Source organism: Sitophilus oryzae, unplaced genomic scaffold (assembly GCF_002938485.1).
Source record: "Sitophilus oryzae breed Bouriz unplaced genomic scaffold, Soryzae_2.0 scaffold_1508_pilon_pilon, whole genome shotgun sequence".
Lineage (NCBI taxonomy): Eukaryota > Metazoa > Arthropoda > Insecta > Coleoptera > Curculionidae > Sitophilus > Sitophilus oryzae.
This window is the reverse complement of record NW_022146179.1, coordinates 4,167,410-4,193,421: the sequence shown is the minus strand read 5'-3', so window position 1 is coordinate 4,193,421 and position 26,012 is coordinate 4,167,410. Positions and strand designations below refer to the sequence as shown.

At 30.1% G+C, this 26,012-nt stretch overlaps 1 protein-coding gene and 2 long non-coding RNA genes across 3 annotated transcripts in view; 2 read left to right on the top strand and 1 right to left on the bottom strand.

Annotated features, from left to right (window-relative positions):
- The first annotated feature begins 15,301 nt into the window (after positions 1-15,301).
- The window catches only part of LOC115878416 (cytochrome P450 4g1-like), a 29,762-nt gene continuing 19,051 nt past the window's right edge, over positions 15,302-26,012 (top strand). Inside the window, exon 1 of the mRNA XM_030894930.1 lies at positions 15,302-15,387. Within this exon, the coding sequence (XP_030750790.1) occupies positions 15,379-15,387 (9 nt within the window). The 5' untranslated portion in view covers positions 15,302-15,378. The remainder of the gene's footprint in view (positions 15,388-26,012) is intronic.
- LOC115878417 lies at positions 21,897-22,991 on the top strand. Its single transcript, XR_004049519.1, has 2 exons — positions 21,897-22,191; positions 22,799-22,991. It is a non-coding gene; the product is annotated as an uncharacterized LOC115878417 (long non-coding RNA).
- On the bottom strand, positions 23,711-24,245 carry LOC115878418. Its single transcript, XR_004049520.1, has 2 exons — positions 23,876-24,245; positions 23,711-23,804 (listed from the first exon to the last, which is right to left on the bottom strand). It is a non-coding gene; the product is annotated as an uncharacterized LOC115878418 (long non-coding RNA).

Here is a 26,012-nt window from a genome sequence, read left to right as displayed (position 1 = left end):
CATATTAGCTTCCATTGTTCTTTACCTTTAACTAAGTATATCATAGATGTGGGTAGAATTTTAGAATTTAGAATGAGTGGGAGGGGGGTTAATCACTTCGACCTTACAGATCCATTGTGTCCCCCTTTCTTGAATCATAACTCATCATACAGTCCCAGGGCTTTGACAAAAGCCAGTATCTGGGACGGTTTTATAGAGGGTAGTTCTCCATCTCCAATATCAGTCGTACCAAAATTCATGGCACGAATGGTTGTCGTCTCGGCGCACTCAGTGATGAGTTGTACTGGTGTTTCACCATCTTCCCCACAGAATCTGCATTCGCTGTTTCTTCTTAGTTTCAATCTACTGAGGTGTTCATTGAGGAGACAGTGTCCTGTTAAAACCCCGTGACAATCCGAAGATTGTTCTTACTCAGACCCAGGAAGATCTGTGATTTTTCTTGATCATAAGCCCTCAGAAACTTCTTCGAGTGTCTTAGACCATTGCAAGATTTCCATTCCAGGTTGCGGATGGAATCTTCCAAGTTCTTGAGTTCCGCCTTGAGTTGGTTACCACTTGGAAAGCAGAACGGTTCTGGTCCAGTTAGTGGAGTGTTCGCTCCTTTCCTAAAATTTTTCGTTGCCTTCTATCCCTTGGTGAGCAGGCACCCAGTGTAGGAGGACTTTGTTTTCTTTGCCTAATTTATTCAGCTTCTCTATGCATTCTTTGACCAATTTCGAATTGATTGATACTGAGTTGATCGCCTTTAACGCTGCTTGACTATCAGATAAGATGGCTATTTCTTGTTTCCGATAGTTCCTATCTAAGATAAGTTGTACGCATCTCTCGATAGCGTAGATTTCTGCCTGTAGGATACTAGGGTAAGTGCCCATTGGTTCGGAGTAATTAGCTCTCGGCCCAAACACTCCGATCCCTGTTCCCGTATTGGTTTTGGAAGCATCAGTATACCAAGTTATGGTATGGTCTTTTAACTGCTGGGCAAGCGTTTCGCTCTTCCAATCCTTCTTATTGCTCAATACTACATTAACATGTTTGTCAAAGTTGTACGTTCTTGGCATATCGTCCACTGGAAGTTGCAGGAGTGGTATTTCCTTTTTGAGGGTGTTCCAAGCCCCTGATCTGACAATTCTCCCAGTACTAATTCCGTTAGTGACCATTCTAATCATTGGTCACTAACCCTAGATGTGGGTAAGTCGAAGTCCTTGTCGGCTTCCAAACGGAATTGTTCCCTAAAGACCTGCCATCGTTTGCATGTGAACAGTGTATACCGAACATCATCAACCTGACCGCAGTAGATGCATGATGCACTATCAACCCTACAACGATCATACAAATATTTTTTAAAACATCCATGGCCAGACAATGCTTGACTCATAAAGTAATCTACTTCTTCGTATGATCTGTTCAACCATAGTTGAATATCGGGTATTAATTATATTATTAATTACAATTTAGTAAAAAATATAAAACAGTGAGTAACTAGCGGTCTACCATTTATCGGCTTATAATCCACGGTATTGCCCCTCATGAACAAAATATACACAAAATTATTTAAAAAATCGTCTAATTATTTATTATTTCTGGTTATGGTAAAAGAATATTTATACTGTAGTCTGTAGCCAAGTTTAGTTTACGAATTTGGTTTTGTTTTTCTAGTTTTAATTGTCTAAATCCCTGCATAATAAATACTAATTAAATGGATTTATATCAAACTATGCTGCTAATAACAGTATCATTTACATATTTTTCTTAAGAACAATAAAAGAACATTGCTTTTAAATAATGTCCGTGGACTATAATTTTGTTGACATGGGGTCAATTAATAATTTTTCCAAGCGGATATATTGATAATGTTACCAGTATTAGGTATCAAGCAATACTAGATAGTCTTGTATTAATCAATTAATGCCGTAAACAAACATCATATATCATATATAATTTTATATACTAATTCATTATACTAAATTAAATCATAAAAATATTGTAATTATATTCCTGCAATTTAAGTGAAAACTTTTGTTCCTAAATATAAATATCTACTACACATATAAAAAACGCGTATTCAAATAATCATTTTGTGAAATATATATCAATATAACATAAATCGAGATGTAGGTAATTAACGTAATATCATCGTAACAACAGCTATTTTAGAAACGTGTAGGTTTACCTATTTCACTGAGATTTATGAGAAAAAAACCCTTTCCACCTTTTGGAAATAGCTCAAAATATATCAAAATTGAACGAGGCAACAAAAAACGCCAAGAAGAATCACCCCACGCCCTCCTCACGAGTAGTTTTCAGGCGCTTTTAAAAATCGAAGTAGGTCGAGGCAAACCGAAGTGGGTCAAGGCAACTGGAAATAAAACGAAATGCGTCAAAGTTGGGCGACGAAATACGATCTTGACATGTTTCGACGAGTTTCTCGCATAGTGTAGACGCTGTTTAAGATATTTTGTGTTTTGAAGGATGTTCATATTATGTTATACTGTTTTCCTATTCTTCTTCTCTTTCTGAGACGCATATATTCAGAGTATGTATGGAATTGTAAGTGGTATATATTGTATATTGTTCACCATTGCCTGTATTCTGGACTACGGTATGGGGATTATTTGGATTTAAATGTCTATTATGTTTTAGATGTGTTACAAATAGAACTCTAATGCCCAATCAAATACAGACTTCCATAATCGGCTTAAGAAAATTTAGCCAATAATTTCCCATTTAGTTCCCGAGGGAATGTTCGGGGGTCGTTTTAAACGCGGATTTCGTTACGGTAAGCGTGGTCGTTGGTTAATCGTAGTTTTAAAGTCGTTCCGAATGACTTTTTCAGTTTCTCTTCTGTGGTTTTATGTTCGGCGCGCCACCGTACCGCTCCGTCCGTTTCAATTTGAACTAATTTACGACGAGTTTGGCCTGTTTCACGAGATCAATTAGCGCGGCTGGGCTCCGAAACGACGTAAAAAACTATTTTGCGAGAAATCGGCGAGAATCCGTACCAGAAAGACGGAATAGCTTCTCGGTTTTACGAAGTTTTTGCTTTTTTCATTTGTCGTTTGAAAAACGTCTCACATTGTTCATATATTAAAAAAGATGGACAAAGTAGTGGACAACCATATTGGAGTAAATCATCTAAAGGTTAAACCGATAGTCAGCATGCAATAGAGCGGGTAGATCCAAAGAAACTGCAATCAATTTGTGCCTTCTCACATTTCTTCAAACATTGCACGGGCGTTTGACAATGCCAAATGCTTTAGCTACCTATTGCTTAAATTCATCAAAATCAGCTAACTAGAACAAACTATATTAATTAAACATTAAAATACATCTAAACATTAATGTGGCCTTTTTCGTGCCAGTGAATGTATTATTAGATGGCTGCGGTTTTCCTCTAATGACAGTGGAATGGATCTAGAATAGATCAATTTTTTTGAGTATCGGCCCGTTTCATATCGGCGTATTCAGATCTATTGTTAGTCGTCTTCTGATTTCTAGGTTACATTATCCAGTTCTACTTTTTTCAAAAAGCCTAATAACTCTTAATCCTCCATATAATTCATTGCCAATGACCTATCATTGCCTAATATAAAGGATCGCACATTTGTCAGTTTCTCGCAATGATATAAAGTGTGTTCTGTCAATTTTTCTTTACATAAACAAAATCTGCACATGGTTTAGTCCGACCCATCAGCATTAAGTTTGCAATGCCCTGTTCGTAGAGCTATAACTGGATAGCGTGTAGCAGTCAACTTAAAGAAGAAATTAAGTTATAAGTTCTTCTTCACATTGACCAAATCTGCACCTGGCTTCATCCGTCAATCCCATCAGCTTTAAATGCCTATTTAGATTACATAAAATGCCCTGTTAATAGATACACTACACCCTTGACAGTCTTTCTGTTTTTGACTATTAGGTCTGCAGTAATATTTTGCGAGTGCTCTACTGTGAAACTTGTCACTTATCTATGCCCTGGTGAATTTCTCCACCATTCTGGAGATTTTTGCCCAACTACTTTTTTGTGGCCATTCTAGTGACTGCTTTTGCAATGCCACAGTAGGGTTTTGATCTATGAATGGCACTGATGAGCCTTGCTCACCCATTTCATTTTCCATTTCGTTACCCTTGTGGCTCTCATAAGTATCCAGGCAAACGTGACATTGCTACTTTCACCGAATGGATTTAGTACACAATACTAGGATTTCCAAAAGTTCTCAGAGGACAGTCTTCTTCTTGATGCCAATCTCCACTTTTCTCTCACATATAGAAAAAGTCTTCTTTTTACATACCAAACTCAAAATTTAAAAAATATTCGTCTACAGCTACAATGCTTAAAAAAAATGTTAAACTCTGTCTTTCGTTACCCCCACTCGTTTGTACAGAAAAGAAAATAAAGGAATAGTACAAGAAGAAGTTTTCCGCTTATTCAACCATTTCCAATTATGGTGTAGCCTTCCCACATATGTACAAACTAATTATTTAGCTTTGCCCATAGATTGTTGTCTATTGTTGGCTATGCGGGCCCAAGTTATCCCTGCTAATTTCCTAGTATCATGGTCCCATCCTAGGTTCGGTCTTCCTCTAGGTCTTAATTCCTCGTGGGTCCCATGCTGTAATTTTTGTGGTCCATTTGTTATTCGTTCTTCTTGCCATATGTCCTGCTCTTTGCCATTTGGGGAATTTGACTCTGTGAGTGACATCCTATTACTTGAGTATTTTGTCGTATTCCACTCTATTCTTTTACGGTCTCTCTTGGTTATTCCCAACATCTTTCGTTCCATTGAGAGTTGTGCTACCTGCAGTTTCTTTATGATGTCCGTTTTAAGTGTACAGGTTTCGCATTATATTTACTTAACTGTTAGCTAATATTTTGAAAAAAAAACAGTTTTGTTCAAAATGGTTTGTTTTATTTCAACAAGTTTTGAGTATAAATATTTTTAAAAAAGTAAGAAAGACGCGTTTACATAAAGTTTTGGTAAATTCTAGGCATTTGGGCAATGTTTCGTCTGTGCATCTTTTTTTCTCTTTTGTCATCTATTTTTTATTTTGAAAGTTTGCAACCCTACACAATACCATGCATAGAGAAAATGTAACTAAACAAACTACACACACCGGCAAAATCTAGGGATATCATTTTATTAAAGTTAAAAATAAATGTTTTGAATAAACAATCACATATTTGTAGGCTGGATTATTTCTACTTCGATTGAAACGAAGTAGTCACACTAGTTATTTCTAAATTTGGGATATTTGCAGAAGTGTTTGTGCATTTTTTGTCAAATATATAAAAAGCACCTAGCACCTAGCATGAATTGTTCGAATTTAACCTGTACTGGCTATGTTGTTATAATAACTCGCCAGAATTCATTCAAATAACTCTGTTTAGTATTAAACGACATTATGGAGCGTAGACATCTTAACAGAGACGAAATGCTATGGGACATGGGTATGCTCGAAGCTGGAATGCGCCAAATCGACGTAGCTAGAGCATTAAATACAACGCAAAGTGTAATATCGTGATTAAGTGCACGCTACCGTGAAAGTGGTTATGCTGCTGAAAGGCACACAGGGCAACATCGCATTACTACCCCTCAGCAAGATCATTTTTTACAATTAAGTGCTCGACGCCGACCGACTCTTACAGCACCAGAGCTTAGTTTAATTCTCCAGGAAACACATAATGTAACAGTTAGTCCTAACACTGTTCGCAATAGATTAAGAGAGGTCAACTTAAGAAGCAGACGCCCCTGAAGAGCTCTACCCTTAACGAGAGGAAATCGAGAGGTACGATATTCGTGGGCTCAAGATCATGTTCAGTGGTCGAATGAACAATGGGCCAATGTTCTCTTCACGGATGAGTCACGCTTTGGAATTCATCCGGATTCGAGAAGGCTTAGGGTATAGAGAGAACCGGGAAATCTTATTCGGTTTGATCATGTTCAGGAGCCCTTATCAAGGTGGAACAGTTATGGTCTGGGGAGGAGTCCAGTTAGGCCGAAAAACCGATCTCGTTTTTCTTGAAAGATTTCTAACAGGAATCACATATCGTGATTTAATTCTTGAGCCTGTCGTGTTACCATATGCCAATGATTTTTCAATATTTAATTATTGATTCTCATGCATGACAATGCACGGCCTCATACAGCCAAAGTGGTAAGTGAGTTTATCAATGCTCATCAATTAAACATCTTACCCTGGCCGGCACAATCTCCTGACCTCAACCCCATCGAGCACGTATGGAACGCGGTCCAAAGAAGAATTTTGAGAATGGGTATGCCTCATCAAATTCGTAGGGATCTGGTTCGGGCCGTGAATGCAGCATGGCAGGCTGTACCTCAAGAAGAGATCGACAACCTGATCAGGAGCATGGAGAGACGATGTAGGGCTGTAATGAACAGTAGAGGAGGTCATACCTTTTATTAAGTAAAAAAGGTTTTATCTTTTTTTTAATTCACAGTTTAGAATAAAAAAAAATATGTGTATTTTTTTGAGTTCAATAAAAATCAAGGTAAATTTGAAAAATTCGGTAAATTTCGCATTTTTATTTGCATTACGTCCTGTAAACTATTTGTTTATTTTAATTTTATTATATCAGAAATGCAAATAATAAAATTACTGACGATGGCTGGATAAAATTGTAATATCCCTAGACACTTTTCCGGTGTGTGTATAACAACTAATATATAGTATGTCTATAGAATTAATTGATATTCATGTTCGATATGTTTTTTCGCAATAAGAACTATGTTAAAAGCATTGACGTTTGTTGTACCTACAAAGACGAATGCTATAAATTGTTTTGGATTAATATTGAGATAATACATTAAAAAGCATGACATGTATGCCAAATAGAATATAAAGTTTAATATGAATAATTTGATTCACTAAACATTTTTTTGGCCATGTTTAAAATTAAATTCGGTTTAATTTTTGGACAATATTATCAAAACAACTTTGTGTACAAATTTTCGTTACAAAATTATCTAGCTATTTATTTACATACAATAGGGGTATATTAATATATTCTTAATTAAAATAATTAACTTACGTAGCCTTGCGTATTTACACATGCACGACCTCAGCTTTAAATATTTTTTTTGTTAAACTTAACTATTTAATTAGAATAGCAATTCAATAATATTTATCACCTCGATTCCGTAGATATCTGTCATATTAATAAAACATAGAAAATTAGAATTTACAGTGATATTTGAAATGATGAATTGAATATGATGATTGTAACATTACATACTTGAAATAATATAAAGGTATTGTTAAGAATCTGATATACATTTGTTAGCAGCTAAATTATGCGGTGCAACAAATTATTATGGTAATATTTCATTACAATAGTATTGAATTTATATTACGAAATAAAATAGTTCTGAAAATTAGTTTAGTTTTAATTTATCCATATTCTGTAAAGCATTATAGTTTGTTCAACTTTATATATTTTCTTTTAAGTTCAACATATTCCACAAATGTGATGTTCATGGGGTTGTTGATAAAAATAGTGATATAAAAATTCTACTAAAAGCTCAATAATGTGTGACCAGAGAAAGCAAATGGTTCAGAGCATAACAGTTGGTTATCCTTTAACTTACATTACTCCTATACGCTGACTCTAAGAAGAAAGATGCGAAGGCTAAGATAAAGATAAGTGATAATCTTACATCGATAAAAACTGTAGATATGCTGTGTAGGATTAACAGGCAATGTTCCTAATATAAAGTAGGAAGAATAAGAAAACTCCAGTGAACAGGCTACATCAGAAGATTTTTTATGACTCACTAGGAAAAATCGTTTGGGAAGAAACCCCAATTTAGGAAAGACTTCTTTAGAGATAAAGGATAAAAAAAAATCGTAAAAGTAATACGTTTATATAGGTTTGAAAAGTAATAAGTATGGTTTGTACAATAATTTGAAACACCCTGTATTTGAAATTAAGTCGAATCACGGCCCTGCATTATTATTTTTATCTTTCGCTGGCAGTTACCGGCGGAATAAAAGAAAATCCCGTCATTATTGTTGTGCAAATCTCGTCTAGTGCAGAGGCGCGTGGCTGGGAGCGTGTCGCATAGACCTGGCCGACGGAGGGATCCATTCCAGGTAGTCGTTTCCGTCCTCTTTCATCTCACAGATTAATGAAAAAAGGAGAGGGAAAGAAGACGGGAGCTATTTTATCGGAGAGAGGCTCTGTCTAGAGAAAGCCGCTTTTTCGGACGAAACATCTGGCATTTCAGACACGGCGAAATCAAAATTAGGTAGTACGTCCAAAAATTGATTTTTCTTTTAATTTTGACATTTACGTTATCAAAGAAGGAAACTTTCTGACAGCTTGGCTAACCTTGCATATTTTATGCAAAGTGTTCCAATGAGAGAAGGAGCGATTTTGACAGAAAGCATTCAAAAATTGACTGAAAATGTTCATGATAATTTCCCTTTCATTTAAAATTACAGTCAACAATGAAATGTTGCTGTCATACATTCATTGCTGCAAGAAGTTATAGCTATAATACCGGGTTCAGAGCAAGGCGACAAAAAGTAAACACAATTTTGAGACAAAAACAAGACAAACTTGCGACACAAATGGGGAATTCTGACAAGACAAGCTTGAAACAAATTGTCCACATCGCAAGGTCAAAAATACATCAAAATCAAAACATTGAGACATTGAAAAGTCTCAGAATTTTGAAACAAAACAAAAATAAGACAAAAATGTACGCAGAAATGTATTGGATTAGTCGCAATGTTGTCGTAAAACATGAATGTTTCTGTCTTGTCGTCGTTTTGTCTGATTGGTCTGGACCCGGCATAAAATAACAATTTAACATGCCAAAATGTAAAGCATGTATTAGTTTGCACATTTCTTGCAAGTAGCGTTTGTTTCGCATTGAAACATGTATTTCACAAATACAAAACAAAGATTGGAACATTGGAATATTCCCAAAATCAAATAATCTCTAGAGATGGTTCACTCACTAATAATAGCTAAAGCTGTGCATTTGTTTAGGGTAATTCCGGTACAGATGCCCCACCGGGTGAGATGGCCACAGCGTGTAAATTTCTAATCATGTGATTTATCAGTTGCTTCCCGCTAGATACGGCAGTAGTTCACCTGCTGCTATTATGGTCTGACATAATTTGAATGTCAATGAAAAAATAGGCTAGTTTTTACAGAACTGTTTTTATACAGGGTTGTTCACCACATACGACACGGAGTATTGTAGCTAAATGATTAGATTTTTACAAATTGTAAATTTTGGGTTCGTTGAAGGACTATTAGAGCTACAATTTAAATATATTTTTACAAGATACAGAGTGTCCCAAATAAATAAAAAATATTAAAGTTGTATTTTTTTAAATGGAACACCCTGTATATTATTACATTTTTAGTTTCTACGATTAAAATAAAGGTAAATTTGATTAAGGTTTATTACACTTAAACCTTACCGTTTTTGAAATATTTTTAATTTTGTGAAATTGCAGTAAAAATTTTAAGGCTTCATTTTTCCAAGGGTATCAAAGTTTTTAATACTAAATATTTACTGAAGTCTATTTATTGATCAGTTATTGTGTTGCAATAATAAAAATGATACTACCTCATACAGAGTGTATAAAAATTTATTTTAAATTATTGCTAGCTTTAAACGGCAATAACTTGTTTAATTTAAATGGAACGCCCTGTATATTTTAGGAGAATAAGATGCACAATTTAATTATTTATCAAATCGTATTATACCATTTTTTATCTATCCCTTCAAATGTTCGTAGAAAATGCATTTTCTTATAATTTAGATTTCATTTATCAATATACCTATGGAATATTGACATTTTAGATTGTTTTTAAAGCAACAAATGTACAAAATGTACAGGCTAGTAATATTATCGTTTTTAGCAAAATTATAATATTACTAGCCCATTTGTATGCAAAAAGAAAACTATTTAAATCTTTATAAAAGAGTATACCATTAATTAAATATACCACAATTATTTCTGCCCAAGTACTAATTAATTACATACTTAATTATATTCGTTAATAAATTATTCTGAATAAATGTGGATTTGAATCAGAAATCAATATAATAATATGTTATGAAAATGAATGTCTCTATTGTTAGAAATAAGTATTTGTCAAAAAATGAAATATCCTTTTTAAGGTGTTACTTTTTACCACACTGTCTAATACCGATACAAAATTAATTTTTTTAGTATTTGGAGCAATTATTATTAATCAACGCAAACAGACAATTAATGTAGTTTGAATACTAGAACCATATTAATTGGTCCTCTTTAACAAATATTTAAACAGTTTTTTTATTACTTAATGAAATAAACAAACTATATCGACAATATTAAATTTGATACATCCACAGTACATCTTTAAAAATAATCTAAAATGTCAGTTTTCCATGGGTATATTGATAAATGAGTTTTAAATAACAAGAAAATGCATTTTCTACGGAAACTTGAAGAGATTGGTAAAAAATGGTATAATACAATTTGATAGAAAATTAAATTGTGCATCTGATTCTCATAAAATATACAGGGTGTTCCATTTAAATTAAACAAGTTATTGCCGTTTAAAGCTAGTAATTATTTAAAATAAAATTTTAGACACTCTGTATAAGGTAGTATAATTTTTATTATTGCAATACCTGATCAATAAATAAACTTCAGGAAATATTTAGTATTAAAAACTTTGATACCCTTGGAGAAATGAAGCATTAAAATTTTAACTGCAATTTCACAAAATTGAAAATATTTCAAAAACGATAAGATTAAAGTGCGGTAAACCTTAATCAAATTTACCTTTATTTTAATCGTAGAAACTAAAAATGTAATAATATACAGGGTGTTCCATTTAAAAAAATACAACTTTTATATTTTTTATTTATTTGGGACACTCTGTATCTTGTAAAAATATTTTTAAATTGTAGTTCTAATAGTCCTTCAATGCACCCAAAACTTACAACTTGCAAAAATCTAATCGTTTAGCTACAATACTCCGTGTCGTATGTGGTGAACAACCCTGTATAAGTACATATTTTTTTACTGTCAGAGGTCGCGTGGGAATAACGTAATATTATGTAAGTTTTAGGTATTTCATGCCATTTTATATTAAAATACATGCTTCGTGAAGTATCATAATTTCTCCCATCGTATTGGGAGAGATGCCACATAGAATGCTGGTAAAGATGCCCTACTAATTTATTTACTAAAAAGTAACTTTGTTAATCATGCCTACTGAATATAAAATAAAATGTGCCAAAATCGCTCAGTGGTTTGAAAAATCATTGGGTGCTGCTTTGCAAGCCATTAATACCGACCAAATGGGCATGAAAGCATAATGCATGCTTTTGGACTCCCTGCAAGGACTTTGAGACGTAGAGAGGCAAACAACAACACAGAAAAAGCAAGCATATGGCCATCCTAACTTTTGGATATTAGTTAAAAAAAAATAAAAAATAACCTTAGATATTTAACTAATATGTATATGTATTTTTTTGCGGGGCATTTCTCCCATGTTAGAAGGCCATCTCTCCCGCAACGTAGGGAGAGATGGCCAATTTTCTTTTTTTTTGTTGTTCTCTTACTATTATATATACTTACTTATTATATTACCATCTTAGTCCTATTATGCATTATTACTAAAGATAGTTTAGGATTGCATCATTAGTTTCATTTAAAATTAACCACCAATATGTATTATTAGCCCCAAGAAATAGGGCATCTCTACCGGACTTACCCTGTGGTAATTATAAAAGAGGATTTAAACCTCGTAATTTCAATACCATTCTTCATGCAGAACTGCTGGCAAAAAAGGAGACTTTAATATACTTACTTTCGAAATCTCGCTTCATTTGGCTCATTTGAGGTTGATTCTCTCTTCCTTCAGTAGTTCCATATCCATTCCATAGACCTTTCATATAATTTAATTGTATTCACAATATTACCTCGTGAATCGAACCAGTGATCTAGAATCTATAATTCAAGATCTTCTGTTTCGAGTAGTTTCGCAAGCTAGTATTTCTGGAAATGAACTAGCTGACCTAAGTGCCCACGAAGCACTTCTTAATGGAAAGGTCGTATATTCTCGTAAATATTCTCGCCGATTTAATGAACTTTGTTAAATTCTTTAATTCAGCTATACTGGGATCTTTTGGATACCATTATTATGCTCTGAATAATCAACGTCACACTACTGCAAATCTAGACATTCTAGACGTAGAAAGAAAAAGCCACAAATTTCATAGCCTTTCTTTCTGGAAAGAAAAGGCTAAAAAATTGACGCCAATCAAATTGATATAACTGGCTAAAATGTTTCTCTCGTTAATTTATTTTTGCATCATCACCACCAAAATCCTCTAATAAACTTTTGGTAACTATTTCAATTGCTCTGTGTAATCCTGCATTAAACATAGAAGCAGTGGATACAAACATGTTCTGCAATAAACTCTGCAGTTACATTTTATATAGAATATAATTTTTATTTTTCAGATTTCTCGTTTAGTGAAGAATACCCAATCTTGTGAGTGAAAAAATATCAATCATATACAGGGCGAGTAAATAAGTTTATGTTTAGGCCTGGTAGATCTCGATAAAAGAAATATACAGGATACAGGGTAGCTGATGTATGGGAACGGTCGATTATTACGTAAAATACACAAGATACCTCTAAAAGCTATAGGGTTTTTAAACGTCTATTGGCGAGTAAATTTAATTATACAGAGTCGGTCGTACAAATAATATTGCGGTATCTTATATCAGCGACCCTGTATTTTACCTTTACCATTTTTCAAATAGATCCAAAATAACCGATTTATTTTACTTTGAAAATTAAAAAAAAATATACAGATTGTTAACTGGACGGTTACTTATTGGGGAACAGAATGGCAACACTAAAATGCCCACGTTCCAAATTAGTACTAAGCTAAGAGCTGCCGACTCGTCCCGGGCCGAGGTTGCCATATTTCAACCATAACGCTCTTGCCGCGAGTGATAAACAAATTAACAACCTGTATATTTTTTGCTAAAATTTTAATAACTATTGGATCTTTTCTGGATTTTCTTCCGTGTAAATTTAATCTACTACCTATGTTGTCATATTATCAAGAAATTTTGTTTTTAACTACATAAAGAAAAAATTCTAAATTTTAAATTTTTTTCGCGAAAAAAAACTCATAATCGTGTTTCTGGTGTTGAAATATAGTATACTACCCCTAAAAAAATACTTATTGAAGACTCACCCTGTATATGTTGTATATCAAGTATCAGACTAAGAAAGGAGTACAGTTTAGACAAATCTAACACTTATTCATATTCAGGGTTGTTCACCACATACGACACGGAATATTGTAGCTAAACGATTAGATTTTTACAAATTATAAGTTTTGGGTTCGTTGAAGGACTATTAGAGCTACAATTTAAAAATATTTTTACAAGATACAGAGTGTCCCAAATAAATAAAAAATATCAAAGTTGTATTTTTTTAAATGGAACACCCTATATATTATTATATTTTTAGTTTCTACGATTAAAGTAAAGGTAAATTTGAGTAAGGTCTATTACACTTAAACCTTACCGTTTTTGAAATATTTTTAATTTTGTGAAATTGCAGTATAAATTTTAATGCTTCGTTTCTCCGAGGGTATCAAAGTTTTTAATACTAAATATTTACTGAAGTTTATTTATTGATCAGTTATTGTGTTGCAATAATATAAGTTTTACGACCTTATAAAGTTTGTCTAAATATTTATTTTAAATAATTATTAGCTTTAAACGGCAATAACTTGTTTAATTTAAATGGAACACCCTATATATTTTATGATAATCAGATGCACAATTTAATTGTCTCTCAAATTGTATTATACCATTTTTTACCTCTCTTCAAGTTTCCGTAGAAAATGCATTTTCTTGTAATTTAGAACTCATTTATCAATATACCAAGGGAATACTGACATTTTAGATTATTTTTAAAGATGTACCAAATTTTTAAAGAGTACAGATACTAATATTGTCGATATAGTTCGTTTATATAATTAAAAAATAAAAAAACGGTTTAAATATTTGTTAAAGAAGACCAATTAATATGATTCGAGTATTCAAACTACATTAATTGACTGTTTGCGTTGATTAATAATAATTGCTCCAAATACTAAAAAACTGAATTATGTATGTGTATTAGACTGTGTGGTAAAAAACCAACACCTTAAAAAAAATTTGCCAAATGCTAATTTATAACAACAGGAATGTTCATTTTCATAACTTATTATTATATTAATTTCTGATTTGATTAAATCCACATTTATTTAGAATAATTTATTAACGAACACAATTAAGTATGTAATTAATTAGTATTTGGTCGGAAATACTGGTGGTATATTTAATTAATGGTATACTCTTTTATAAAGATTTAAATAGTTTTCTTTTTGCATACAAATTGGCTAGTAATATTATCGTTTTACTAAAAACGATAATATTACTAGCCTGTACATTTTGTACATTTGTTGTTTTAAAAACAATCTAAAATGTCAATATTCCATGGGTATATTGATAAATGAGGTCTAAATTATAAGAAAATGCATTTTCTACGAAAACTTGAAGGGATAGGTAAAAAGTGGTATAATACAATTTAATAGACAATTAAATTGTGCATCTGATTCTCGTAAAATATACAGGGTGTTCCATTTAAATTAAACAAGTTATTGTCGTTTAAAACTAGTAATTATTTAAAATAATTTTTTAGACACTCTGTATAAGGTACTATAATTTTTATTATTGCAACACAATAACTAATCAATAAAAAAACTTCAGTAAATATTTAGTATTAAAAACTTTGATACCCTCGGAGAAATGAAGCCTTAAAATTTATACTGCAATTTCACAAAATTGAAAATATTTCAAAAACGGTAAGGTTTAAGTGTAATAAACCTTTATCAAATTTACATTTATTTTAATCGTAGAAACTAAAAATGCTATTATATACAGGGTGTTCCATTTAAAAAAATAAAACTTTGATATTTTTTATTTATTTGGGACACTCTGTATCTTGTAAAAATATTTTTAAATTGTAGCTCTAATAGTGCTTCAACGAACCCAAAACTTACAATTTGTAAAAATTTAATCGTTTAGCTACAATACTCCGTGTCGTATGTGGTGAACAACCCTGTTTATGTTACTCACACGCAATATATCTGAACTTTTATTCTGATCACACTTGACCCTAGTTAAAAATGGTTTCGGATATTTCCATGTATGTGATTATAAACTAATGTTTCTAAAAGTTCCGCTAAACAAAAACTAATACATTATTTATTAGCTTTGTCGAAATATAAAAACCAAATTGATAAAAAGTATCAGTTTAAAGTGTTGGCCAATATGGTTGTGGTAGGTAATTTTGTCTATTTTAACGTAGTGTAGTGAATTTTTCGAATCTAGGATTAGTGCAGTGACAAAGCGAAGACTTTTTAGTATGAAGTAAAAAGATAACGTGTTATTAGTTTTAATATAGGTTTAAAACTTGGGTGTTATATTATGAACTCTTGCCATAAAAGTAAGAATATCTTTGTCAGTTCAAATAATAATAGATACTACATTACCTAACGCGCGACTATCTTTTCAATTAATCAATTAATAATATTACTTTTTAATTTTTAACAGAAAATTTACATTAGTACCTATGGTATATTAAAAAAATGTAAACTAACAAAAACTAATATCACTGATTATTTTAAGTACCAAGAGAATATGTAAAATATCAGTTCATATTATAATTCATTATAAAAGTTTTCACAAATTATACAGGGTGAGTCTTAAATAAGTGCAAATATTTTTAGGCCTGGTAGACAAAAGAAACATATTTTCTCTACCGTTTTTCAAATAAATCAAAAATATCCGAGATATTTCACTTTGAAAATTTACAAAAAAAATATTTTTGCTAAAATGTTTAATACCAGTGGATTTTTCTGGATTTTCTTAATTGTAAATTTAATCAGGTAGTAGATTAAATTTGTTAAATGTTGCTATTTTAACAACAAATTATTTTTTTTAACTAAAAATTTCAAAAAATACCAAATTTTATTTTTTTTCTCGAAAAAAAAACTCATAATTGTGATTCTTGGGTCAAAATATGATTTTCTTTAATATTATGAGGGGAAAAATTATGAAAAAATAAAAATGTTATTTATGCTTACAAAGTTTAAATATAAATAAGTGTTAATAACAAAAAAGTTTTTCATAGAAGAAAATCTCTCATTCAATTTAGAAATTTTATTTGTTTAATAGTTGTTATTTATCGAGTATAATGGGTGCGTCTCAAAACTGGCTCACCACCCTAACTTAAAAAAAACGAGATTTGGTATGTTAGTATATGACATAAATTAGGATTGATTGACGTATTCAATTGTCTTTGGTCACTTCCCTTTTCACCGGAAATAACTACAACTTTTGATTTTTAAATGGCAAAGTATTTAAGTTAAAAGTATTTCGAGTCAAATTTTCGTTATGAACCACATGTTATAATTTTAAATAAACCATATGCGAAAATGTCAAAAGTTGACATATGATATGTCATTCTATTCAGAGTGTTATTTTTATCGAGAATAGTAAAAAAATACCGAGGGTGCCATTTAAATATTACAACTTGTAGTCATTTCCGGTGAAACAGGAAGTAACCGAAATCAATTGAATACCTCAATCAATCCTAATTTAAATCATATACTAACATACCAAATCTCATTATTTAACTAAAAAAATAAAAAAGTTATAAGGGTAAGCCACTTTTGAGACGCACCCGGTATTTAAAAAAGTCAGAACGTTGATAGATTTATATAGATTATTGCCATGACCTGATATAGTTCAGAAATAAAATAAAAAAAAATAAGTGTACTAACTTACTGGGTACTCAGTATTTCAATATAATACAGAATGACAATAGAACACTTTGCAAACCTCTTCTTCCTTAAAAGACATTTTTTAATATATTTTTGGTACAGTATTAGTCTACGCTAATAGATAACTAAATAGTAAATTAAATTTCTCATTTTTTAGTTTAAAAGTTTAAACCAATAGTATCTATATCTACCGGGTGGTGCTCGGTGTTGGAAACATAGGAAATCCCAAATCCCATGCAAATTTTGAAATGTCCAAATATTGGCTCCCCTATTGACTTTACAGCGTTAATATCATTATTAATAAGTCGTAAAGAGTTTTTTAAAAGTTTTGGTATGCTGAAAACACGTGCCAATTTTGAACAATTTTGGGCAATACAGTATGTAGTATGTCCCAGGATTGTTTTTACAAGAGGAAACACTTTTTTATTATTGACATTTTTGGAAAAAGCATTAAAATATTAAAGAAGCACAAACTTTATTTGGTTTGATAATTATTAAAAACGTGACTATAAAATTTGTGCTTCTTAAACTAAAATAACAAAAAGTAGCAATAGCATTAATCAAAATGAATACTAACCATCTATCAAAGAATGAAACCTAAATAATTTTACCATAGCCTTTTGATTTTTAGGACTTTTAGATACTTGACGTTTTTATATAGAAATTGAACCATACTTTCACATTTTTTTTAATTATTTATTATTAAAAAATTATATCAATCTCAAATTATATCGAAATCTGGGAAAGTATACATAGGGGATTAACCATTTTACAACAAGCAAAAATGTTTTATGAAGAATGCATTTTTCGAGGCATTTTTCTAAAAATTGGGGTATCTTTTTTGCTTTTTCATTATTGTCCATATCGAATATGTTTATGTCAAATTATCTATGGCTGTGATCGTCTTTATTTACTATATTATTTAATATTTAAAGATAAAGGAGTGGAAGATGTCTCAATAGGAATTTTCAAAATATAAAAAATTGCTTCACCATTTTGTCATGACAACCAAATTTAATTTTTTAAAAATTATTATAAATTCAAAAATTGTTAAAATTATTAAATATAGATATGGTGTAGAACATAAAATAGATTTCGATATAATAAATAAAAAAAATATGAAAATATGGTTCAATTTTTTCCTAAAAATCAAAAGGCCTTTCTATGGTAATATCATTTAGGTTTCATTCTCTTAGTTACTCTTTCTATACAGAGAAAGTTACTTTCTCTTAAAGGTTTTTTTTCTATATTTGTATCCGATAGATTTAAAGATAAAGGAGTGGAAAATGCCTCAATAAGGAAAATTTTCAAAATATTTATTTTACTTCGCCATTTTATCATGACAACTAGATTTAATTTATATAAAATTAAAAATACAAAAATTCTTAAAATTATTGTATATAGATATCGCGTACCAAATATTCTTAGTAACTCTTTCTTTACAGAGAAAGTTACTTTCTCTTAAAGGTTTTTTTCGATATCTGCATAGAACTTATTAAGTTTTTTTTATTATACTTTATCAAACAATATATTAATGGTTTTAAATTTTGATAATTATTTTATATATATCACCTAAATAACATAATATGCTGAAGAATACTATATATTTATGTAGCATTAGCAATTTAAGAAGACACTGTATAAAATCAAATTAAATGTTCAAATTAAAAATTTTAAGTAGGTACTTTTGTCATATTTTCTTTCGAATTACTTTATTGGTATTTTATTTTTTATATGAATTAATTACTTATTTGTTGTTAGGTACTAGATAACATTACGTGAGATATAACAATTATTAGAAAAACCCACCTACTTACCTAACTTATTTAACCACCCACTTACTTCAGAAAGACCAGTCACAAAAAAATTATAGGAATTTGGTTAATCTCAATAGCTTTAATAAAACTTTTTTTTAGCTTTTAAAACAATTATGATATTGTTAAGAATAATAATTTTACCTTGAGGCACATAATATACGAACTATATTTATGCATGTGGAATTAATATAGGCTTTGCCCATATTTGCTGTCGATATTTTCTTTATATTTAAGTTATATTCATCCACCATTTTGTCAAGAAGATTAGATGATAATTTTAACAAAATAAACTTTTCAGAGGAACTATTTTAAAAATTACTTTTTTAATGTCGTTCCTAATATTATTTAATATTCAATGAAATAATTTGTGTATTTGGAATATATTTTATGTGACTTAATTATCTGAAAAATTGGACAATAGGAGTTCTATTTTATAGTAATTCTTGCCGTTATTTCTGAAACTAATTACTAGTAAATTATGAAAAGTAGGTTTAGTGATGAATTTGGAAAACCCATAATTTTAATTGATGAATTATAAAACATATAAAAAATGTATATGCTCTGTGGCAGATTCATCTCTTCAAAAGTTCTATGAGTATTGTATATCGCCACTTGTATTATAAGAAAATCTACAAACTAAAATAGTTAGAGACAAAATAAAATAGTTGGAAAGTTTTCAATCCAACGTAGACTATTTACTAATAAAAAAATTTGCCTAACGGACAAAAATGCTTAACGTTTTGGGAAGTAGGTATATCTCTTCCCGCCGGGGCCGGGGACGTCGAAAGCAAAAAACACAAAGAACAAAAAAAAAATTTAAATCATCTGATTACTACCTGATAACAATAATGAGGTAAAACCAAAAAGCCTCATACTTTCTGTATACGATTATTTTTTATTTGATTTTTAATTTTTTACTTAGGTGTTATATTTATTTATGTTATGTGTATTTACGTTATGTTTATACAGGGTGGTCCGAACTGTATTCCGGAAACTTCGGCAGCATATTGTGCAGATAAAAATAAATAAAAAAGTTCGTATAAATGTATGCCCTAAAATGCTTAGTTTCGGAGATACAGGGTGTAGAACTTCCATTTTTATTTCGGTTTTATCCAAATCATTTCTAAAGTAACGTCAATAATTGGATGAAAATTGGTGTCAGGTTATAAAATTGGTTAACGTACCTGTTATACAGGTACGGACGAAAAGTTATTCAAGTGTACCTACTGTTAAAAAGACGTAGGTGGCAGTATTATAGGAGTCATATTGACATCAAAATCAAATTTCTCATGTCAAAAAACTCCCAGACATCAATATTCATCCAATTATTGCCGTTACTTCAGAAATGATTTGGATAAAATCGAATTAAAAATGAAAGTTCTACACCCTGTATCTCCGAAACTAATCACTTTAGGACATAAATTTATATGAACTTTTTTACTTATTTTTATCTGGAAAATATGCTGCCAAAGTTTCCGGAATACAGTTCGGACGACCCTGTATATGTTATGTTTATTAAAAATGAAAGAAGCCATACCATAACATAAGATAACCATAGCCTCTACAGATGCCTGAGCAATACATTTATTTATATTAGATGTATTAAAAAAACCTCTTTTATTTTTCGTTTAAAAAATACGTTTTTATAAAACATATATTTTATAATTGTGAAAAATATGTATACACTTTCTTGAGGTTTCTCATCTATCTGTGTTATTGCAATAATTGCACACACTTTAATACCTTTGTAGTTTTTGTAGCGATTATTAAATTGCGCATTCACCATATTGTCAATAATTATTTTATGTCCAATGTTTATGATTAAAAGGTAGCAATCAATGTTAGGAATAAAATAAGATAAGAATATAGAAAAATAACTGCTTTTATTTCCGTATAATAAATAGTAATATTAACACATTTATACATTTTGTACCTCTGCAACAGTTTAACATTTGACAAAAATAGATGCGTGGAAAAGTATAAATAGTTAAAGACATATTTTCTTATTTAAAATACCTATACTAATTTTGATTATTTGATGATTTGATTGCGTCTGAAATGATTAGAAAAAAAAATGGCGCCGAGAGGCGCGTATAGCCGCCCATACTAAAATATGTTAATAAAAAGTTGGTAGGCAGTTCTTTTAGTTTCAATTATCTCAAAAACTGCGACTTTGACTGATTTTGATGTTATTACAAATTTTGTTGCAAATATTAATCCTAATCTTAAATTGAAAACCGCGTTTCGCTAGCTACTGTAATTTTGGAGTTACGATTTTTTTTTTAATTTTTAACCCCCTCCCATACCCCCTTACCAACCCCCCACCCCCACCAAAAACTAATGGCCACATTCTCGGGTGCCAATATTTTTGTGTCAAATTTGGTCAAAATCGGTTTAGCGGTTTTTGAGTTATCGTGTTACAGACGGACAGACGGACAGACAGACAGACACCATGAAAATATTTTGTATTTAGGTCATTTATTACCCAAATAACTCATTTTGAGTGAAATTAAAAAAAAACTTTTTTTTGCCGATCTTAATAGCCATCCTACCTGTTGGTATGGTATGGTTGGCTCAAGGATATATAGAATAAGGATATTCGACTGGCCCAAAAAAAACGTGCCGTATTTTGTCGAGGAAGTCGATTTCGTCACGACCAATGGGCGTCGAGTATTTGAAATTGAAAACATATAAATTGACGGTAACCTATGTTTTTTTGACTCATTTCACTGACAAATGTGATGAGATTGTTATTGTAATTTATAGATCCAAAATCCAAACGTTTTTTGAATAATTAATTTATTTTAAAGTTATTTCCTAGAGGTTTGGTTTGGCCTTCTATATTCTGGTATTTATCTACTAATAAATAATATCTTATTTTGTATTTCGATGTATGGAAATCCGCAAGTTTTGTATCTGAAGCCGCAAAGAAATTTCGCTCCATAGTGAGAAAAATGTTATCTTTTTAGACGCGTAGAATAACAAAATTTCTTATTTCAGATGTTCTAAATGTGAGTGGTTAATGTCAAAAATTAAAATATATACTTGAAATATTGGTTGAAATATTTCAAGTTATACCCTTTGCCCTTTGGAAGTAAACAAATATTGAAAAAAGTGTTGTGCCTTCACAGAATTTAAATTGACATTAGGAACAGATCTTCTAGATTCCTAGATTTAGTATTGATATTGCTCATAGAAATTGATAATATACTATTTTATATTCACTCGTTCAAGTGCTGATCTATTTTTAAATTGAATATTTATGTAAGTATTATGTATAACACGATATAAATAATTTAAGGACATAAGAAATTAAAATTTCAAGTGCCAATATTGATTATTTTTCCAGTTTTATTCAAATATATTGAAATTAATATGGAAACAAAAGTTCATAAATATTATTCTTAATAACAAGAATTGAGATTTGGAGATAAGTTTGAAAAGCCATGTCAGAAGAGTAGGATTAAAGACAAAGTATTAAGGTAACATATATTTGCATAAAGTTTTAATAACACTGACAATTTTATTTGTTTATATTTATTAATTAAAATTTAGTTGCAATTTATTTCATATTCTAATATTTTTGAGAAAATTTTACTTATATACATACCTGAATATTATGCTGCTTTTTTATTTTAAAGTGTGCCAACTGTGCTGTTATTTTTATACTAGTAATATTGTATACTGTAGGTATCGTATTCATATATAGTTATATATATATATATATATATATATATATATATATATATATATATATATATATATATATATATATATATATATATATATATATATATATATATATATATATATATATATATATATATATATATATATATATATATATATATATATATATATATATCAGTAGTATAGATACTTACTTTCTTTCTATGCGTACTTATATCCTTTATAGTCTTTCTAAGTGCATATAATACTACTTTTTTAAGAGAAGGCAGTTTTTAATCTATTGTTAATTCCCCTAATTCTGTGTCCCCTGGTTCTGCTATACAACAATTATATATTTTTTTATCATTACTGATTTTAAAAGTTTCTTTTCAAAGAATTTGACCATATATTTTTTTTCAGAGTAATTGGGCTGTTCCTGAACAATATTGAATATAAATATTCAAAAATATGATTGATAACTGCATATCCTACTAAGTAGATCAATACCAAAATCCCATTAGAGAAATAAGTTAAAATTATGTTTTACTTGTATAATTTTCTTGCTATTTGTCCACCATTATTTGTGACTTAGAAATTAAATAGTCAAAAAGAATTTAGTACCAGTTTTTATTTCCCAAAAAAATTAATTGTTAAATAATTACATATTGCTAAAGATACAGTATATTATATTGTGTTTATAGTTGATAATTCTAGTTCTTAGTTGTTTATAGTTGATAATTAACAATATTTCTGATCAAAATAAAAACACTAAATCACCACAATACACCAAAACACTTTTACTTTTACACTGGACGCGCGTTTCGCTAACCATGTTAGCATCATCAGCAGATGATTATAAACTATTATTCAGTTTATAATCATCTGCTGATGATGCTAACATGGTTAGCGAAACGCGCGTCCAGTGTAAAAGTAAAAGTGTTTTGGTGTATTGTGGTGATTTAGTGTTTTTATTTTGCTGTGTAACACCAAAGGTTCCAACCCTCAACTGTAATATTTCTGATGTTAGATATTATATTAGATAAAAAATTTAATTACCAATAGCTACCTACCTATGTAGCTGCAGATTATATATTGTGTAATAGGTACTGTATAATTCTTTAGTTCAAGAAACAAATATCAGTACAAGTACCTATATAACCAAAAAAAATGTTGATGCAAATTCTTTGTATAACATACGTACCCCTATGGTATTCAACTTTTCATTGTTCTTTTAATTAGATACACAATAAGCATATTAATTCGTTTATTAAACAACCAAAACTAACTACTTAAATTCACAATATAAATATCACAATAAATGTATAAGCTTTGATCAATTCCTATTATTAATACCTGACGACTTCATACTTTATAACTACCAATGGCTATCCTACTAACACACTAGCCAACTAATAATAAATCTGTTCTAAAAAAATACAACATAAAGACATCGTTATTGCAATAATATAGAAATATATTCCATGTATCATTAACTACCTATAAATACAATACCCACATCTTCTTTTACGCGAATAGTGCGTTAGGAGGCAGAAATATTGCCTGCATTGTACATCGTACAAATTGGCTAGAATTTATTAATATCCATTGCAAACATTTCTCTTTCTAAATGTTTTGTCTTTTTACTGTGTCCCTGTAATATGTTATCAATTAACAACAGTTATCAAATATGACCTGGACAATAATAATTGTTTTACCTTTTTTTCAAACTAAACTCTTTAAACAAACTATATAAATAAAATTTATCTCATAACCTAACTTGTTGCTAGAATTTCTTTCTTGTTATTCTATGTTCCTGTATTGTTATTCTTCACATTATCAATTTCTATGAGCAATATCATTACTAAATCAAGGAAATATATTCCTAATGCCAATTTAAATTCTGTGAAGGCACAACACTTTCTTCAACATTTGTTTACTTCCAAAAAATGTCAAAGCATATAACTTGAAATAATATTTCAAGTATATATTTAAATTTTTGACATGCACTCACATTTAGAACATCTGAAATAAGAAATTTTGTAATTCTACACGTCTAAAAAGACATAATAACATTTTTCTCACTATAGAGCGAAATTTCTTTGCGGCTGCAGATACAAAACTTGCGGATTTCCATACATCGAAATACAAAATAAGATATTATTTATTAGTAGACAAATACCAGAATATAGAAGGCCAAACCAAACTCTAGGAAATAACTTCAAAATACATTATTTTTTCAAAAAACGTTTGGATCTATAAATTACAATAATAATCTCATCACATCTGTCAGTGAAATGAGTATTATATATATATATATATATATATATATATATATATATATATATATATATATATATATATATATATATATATATATATACCGATGCATGGGACCGTTTTTGAATATTTCTCGCGGAATTCATTAACTCAGTAGGAGTGAAAGATAACCTCGAATAACTGCTAAGTACTTCTAATTCGTGTCTAGATTATACGGGCAATTTAAAAATAAGAACCTTTATTCTTCTGCAAAGATAAAAATCCATAGGCACTAAGTCCTGCGGCCTCGATAGCCAACGGCTGAGATTAGATTTTTAGCTATTCAATTATTCTCTAAATTGGCTGCAAAAATTTGCTGATAACTTCAGCGATCTGAGGCGGTGCCTTGTCTTGCTGGAAAAATATTTTTGTTTTCGAGATCTATTAGGGGCATTATCATCAAGCTTTGGAACACTTACCAAAGCCTACTAGTTAAAAGTGGTGAATTCTGTATTTAGAAGGAGACTAAAACAAAATATCAAATGTGCCATATTTTTGGAAAGGTAATTTTAAGGTCTTTTCATTTAATTAAAAATATACAGGGTGTCCTAAATAAAAAAAATCAACTTTTCTGTTGATAACCCGTAAATTATTGATTTAAAAAATATACTTAAACCATTAAATTTTACCTAAAAAGATGCTTTGGAAATGTTTTTAAAAAATACAAAATTTTCCATAGTAAAAAAGTTACAGCAATTTTTTCTCGGGATGGTGAAAACCGCACATCGATATCTGTTACCGTTTATGAGAATTAATTCATTAATTTAATTAATTATTATTTTTTACCATTTTCAAATATATGCATTTTTAACAAATTGCTGTAACTTTTTTGTTATGGAAAATTTTGTATTTTTGAAAAATATTTTCAAATCACCTTTTTACATAGAATTTAATGGTTTAAGTATAATTTTTTTAAAATTAATAATTTAGGGTTATCAACAGAAAAAAAATATTTTTTTATATGGAACACCATGTATATTTTTAATTTCTAATTAAGCAAACTTAAAATTACATTTTCAAAACTATAGCACACTTGATATTTTATTATAGTCCGCTTCGAAATACAGAATTTTTAAAAATTCGCCACTTTTAACTAGTAGGCTTTGGATCCCTGGACTACTTGCCTTATGGTGACCGTACGGGGGACAATGATACTCACTGTTACCCAACAAGCATTGAACTAAATAATATATTGTTATTATATTTTCCCACCATAACTACAATCACAACTGTCTAACAAACGCGTAACGCTAGTTACAGCAGAAAATACTCGTTGATTGTACATTTTTTCTTTTTGCCAGGACGCCGAAATGTTCAA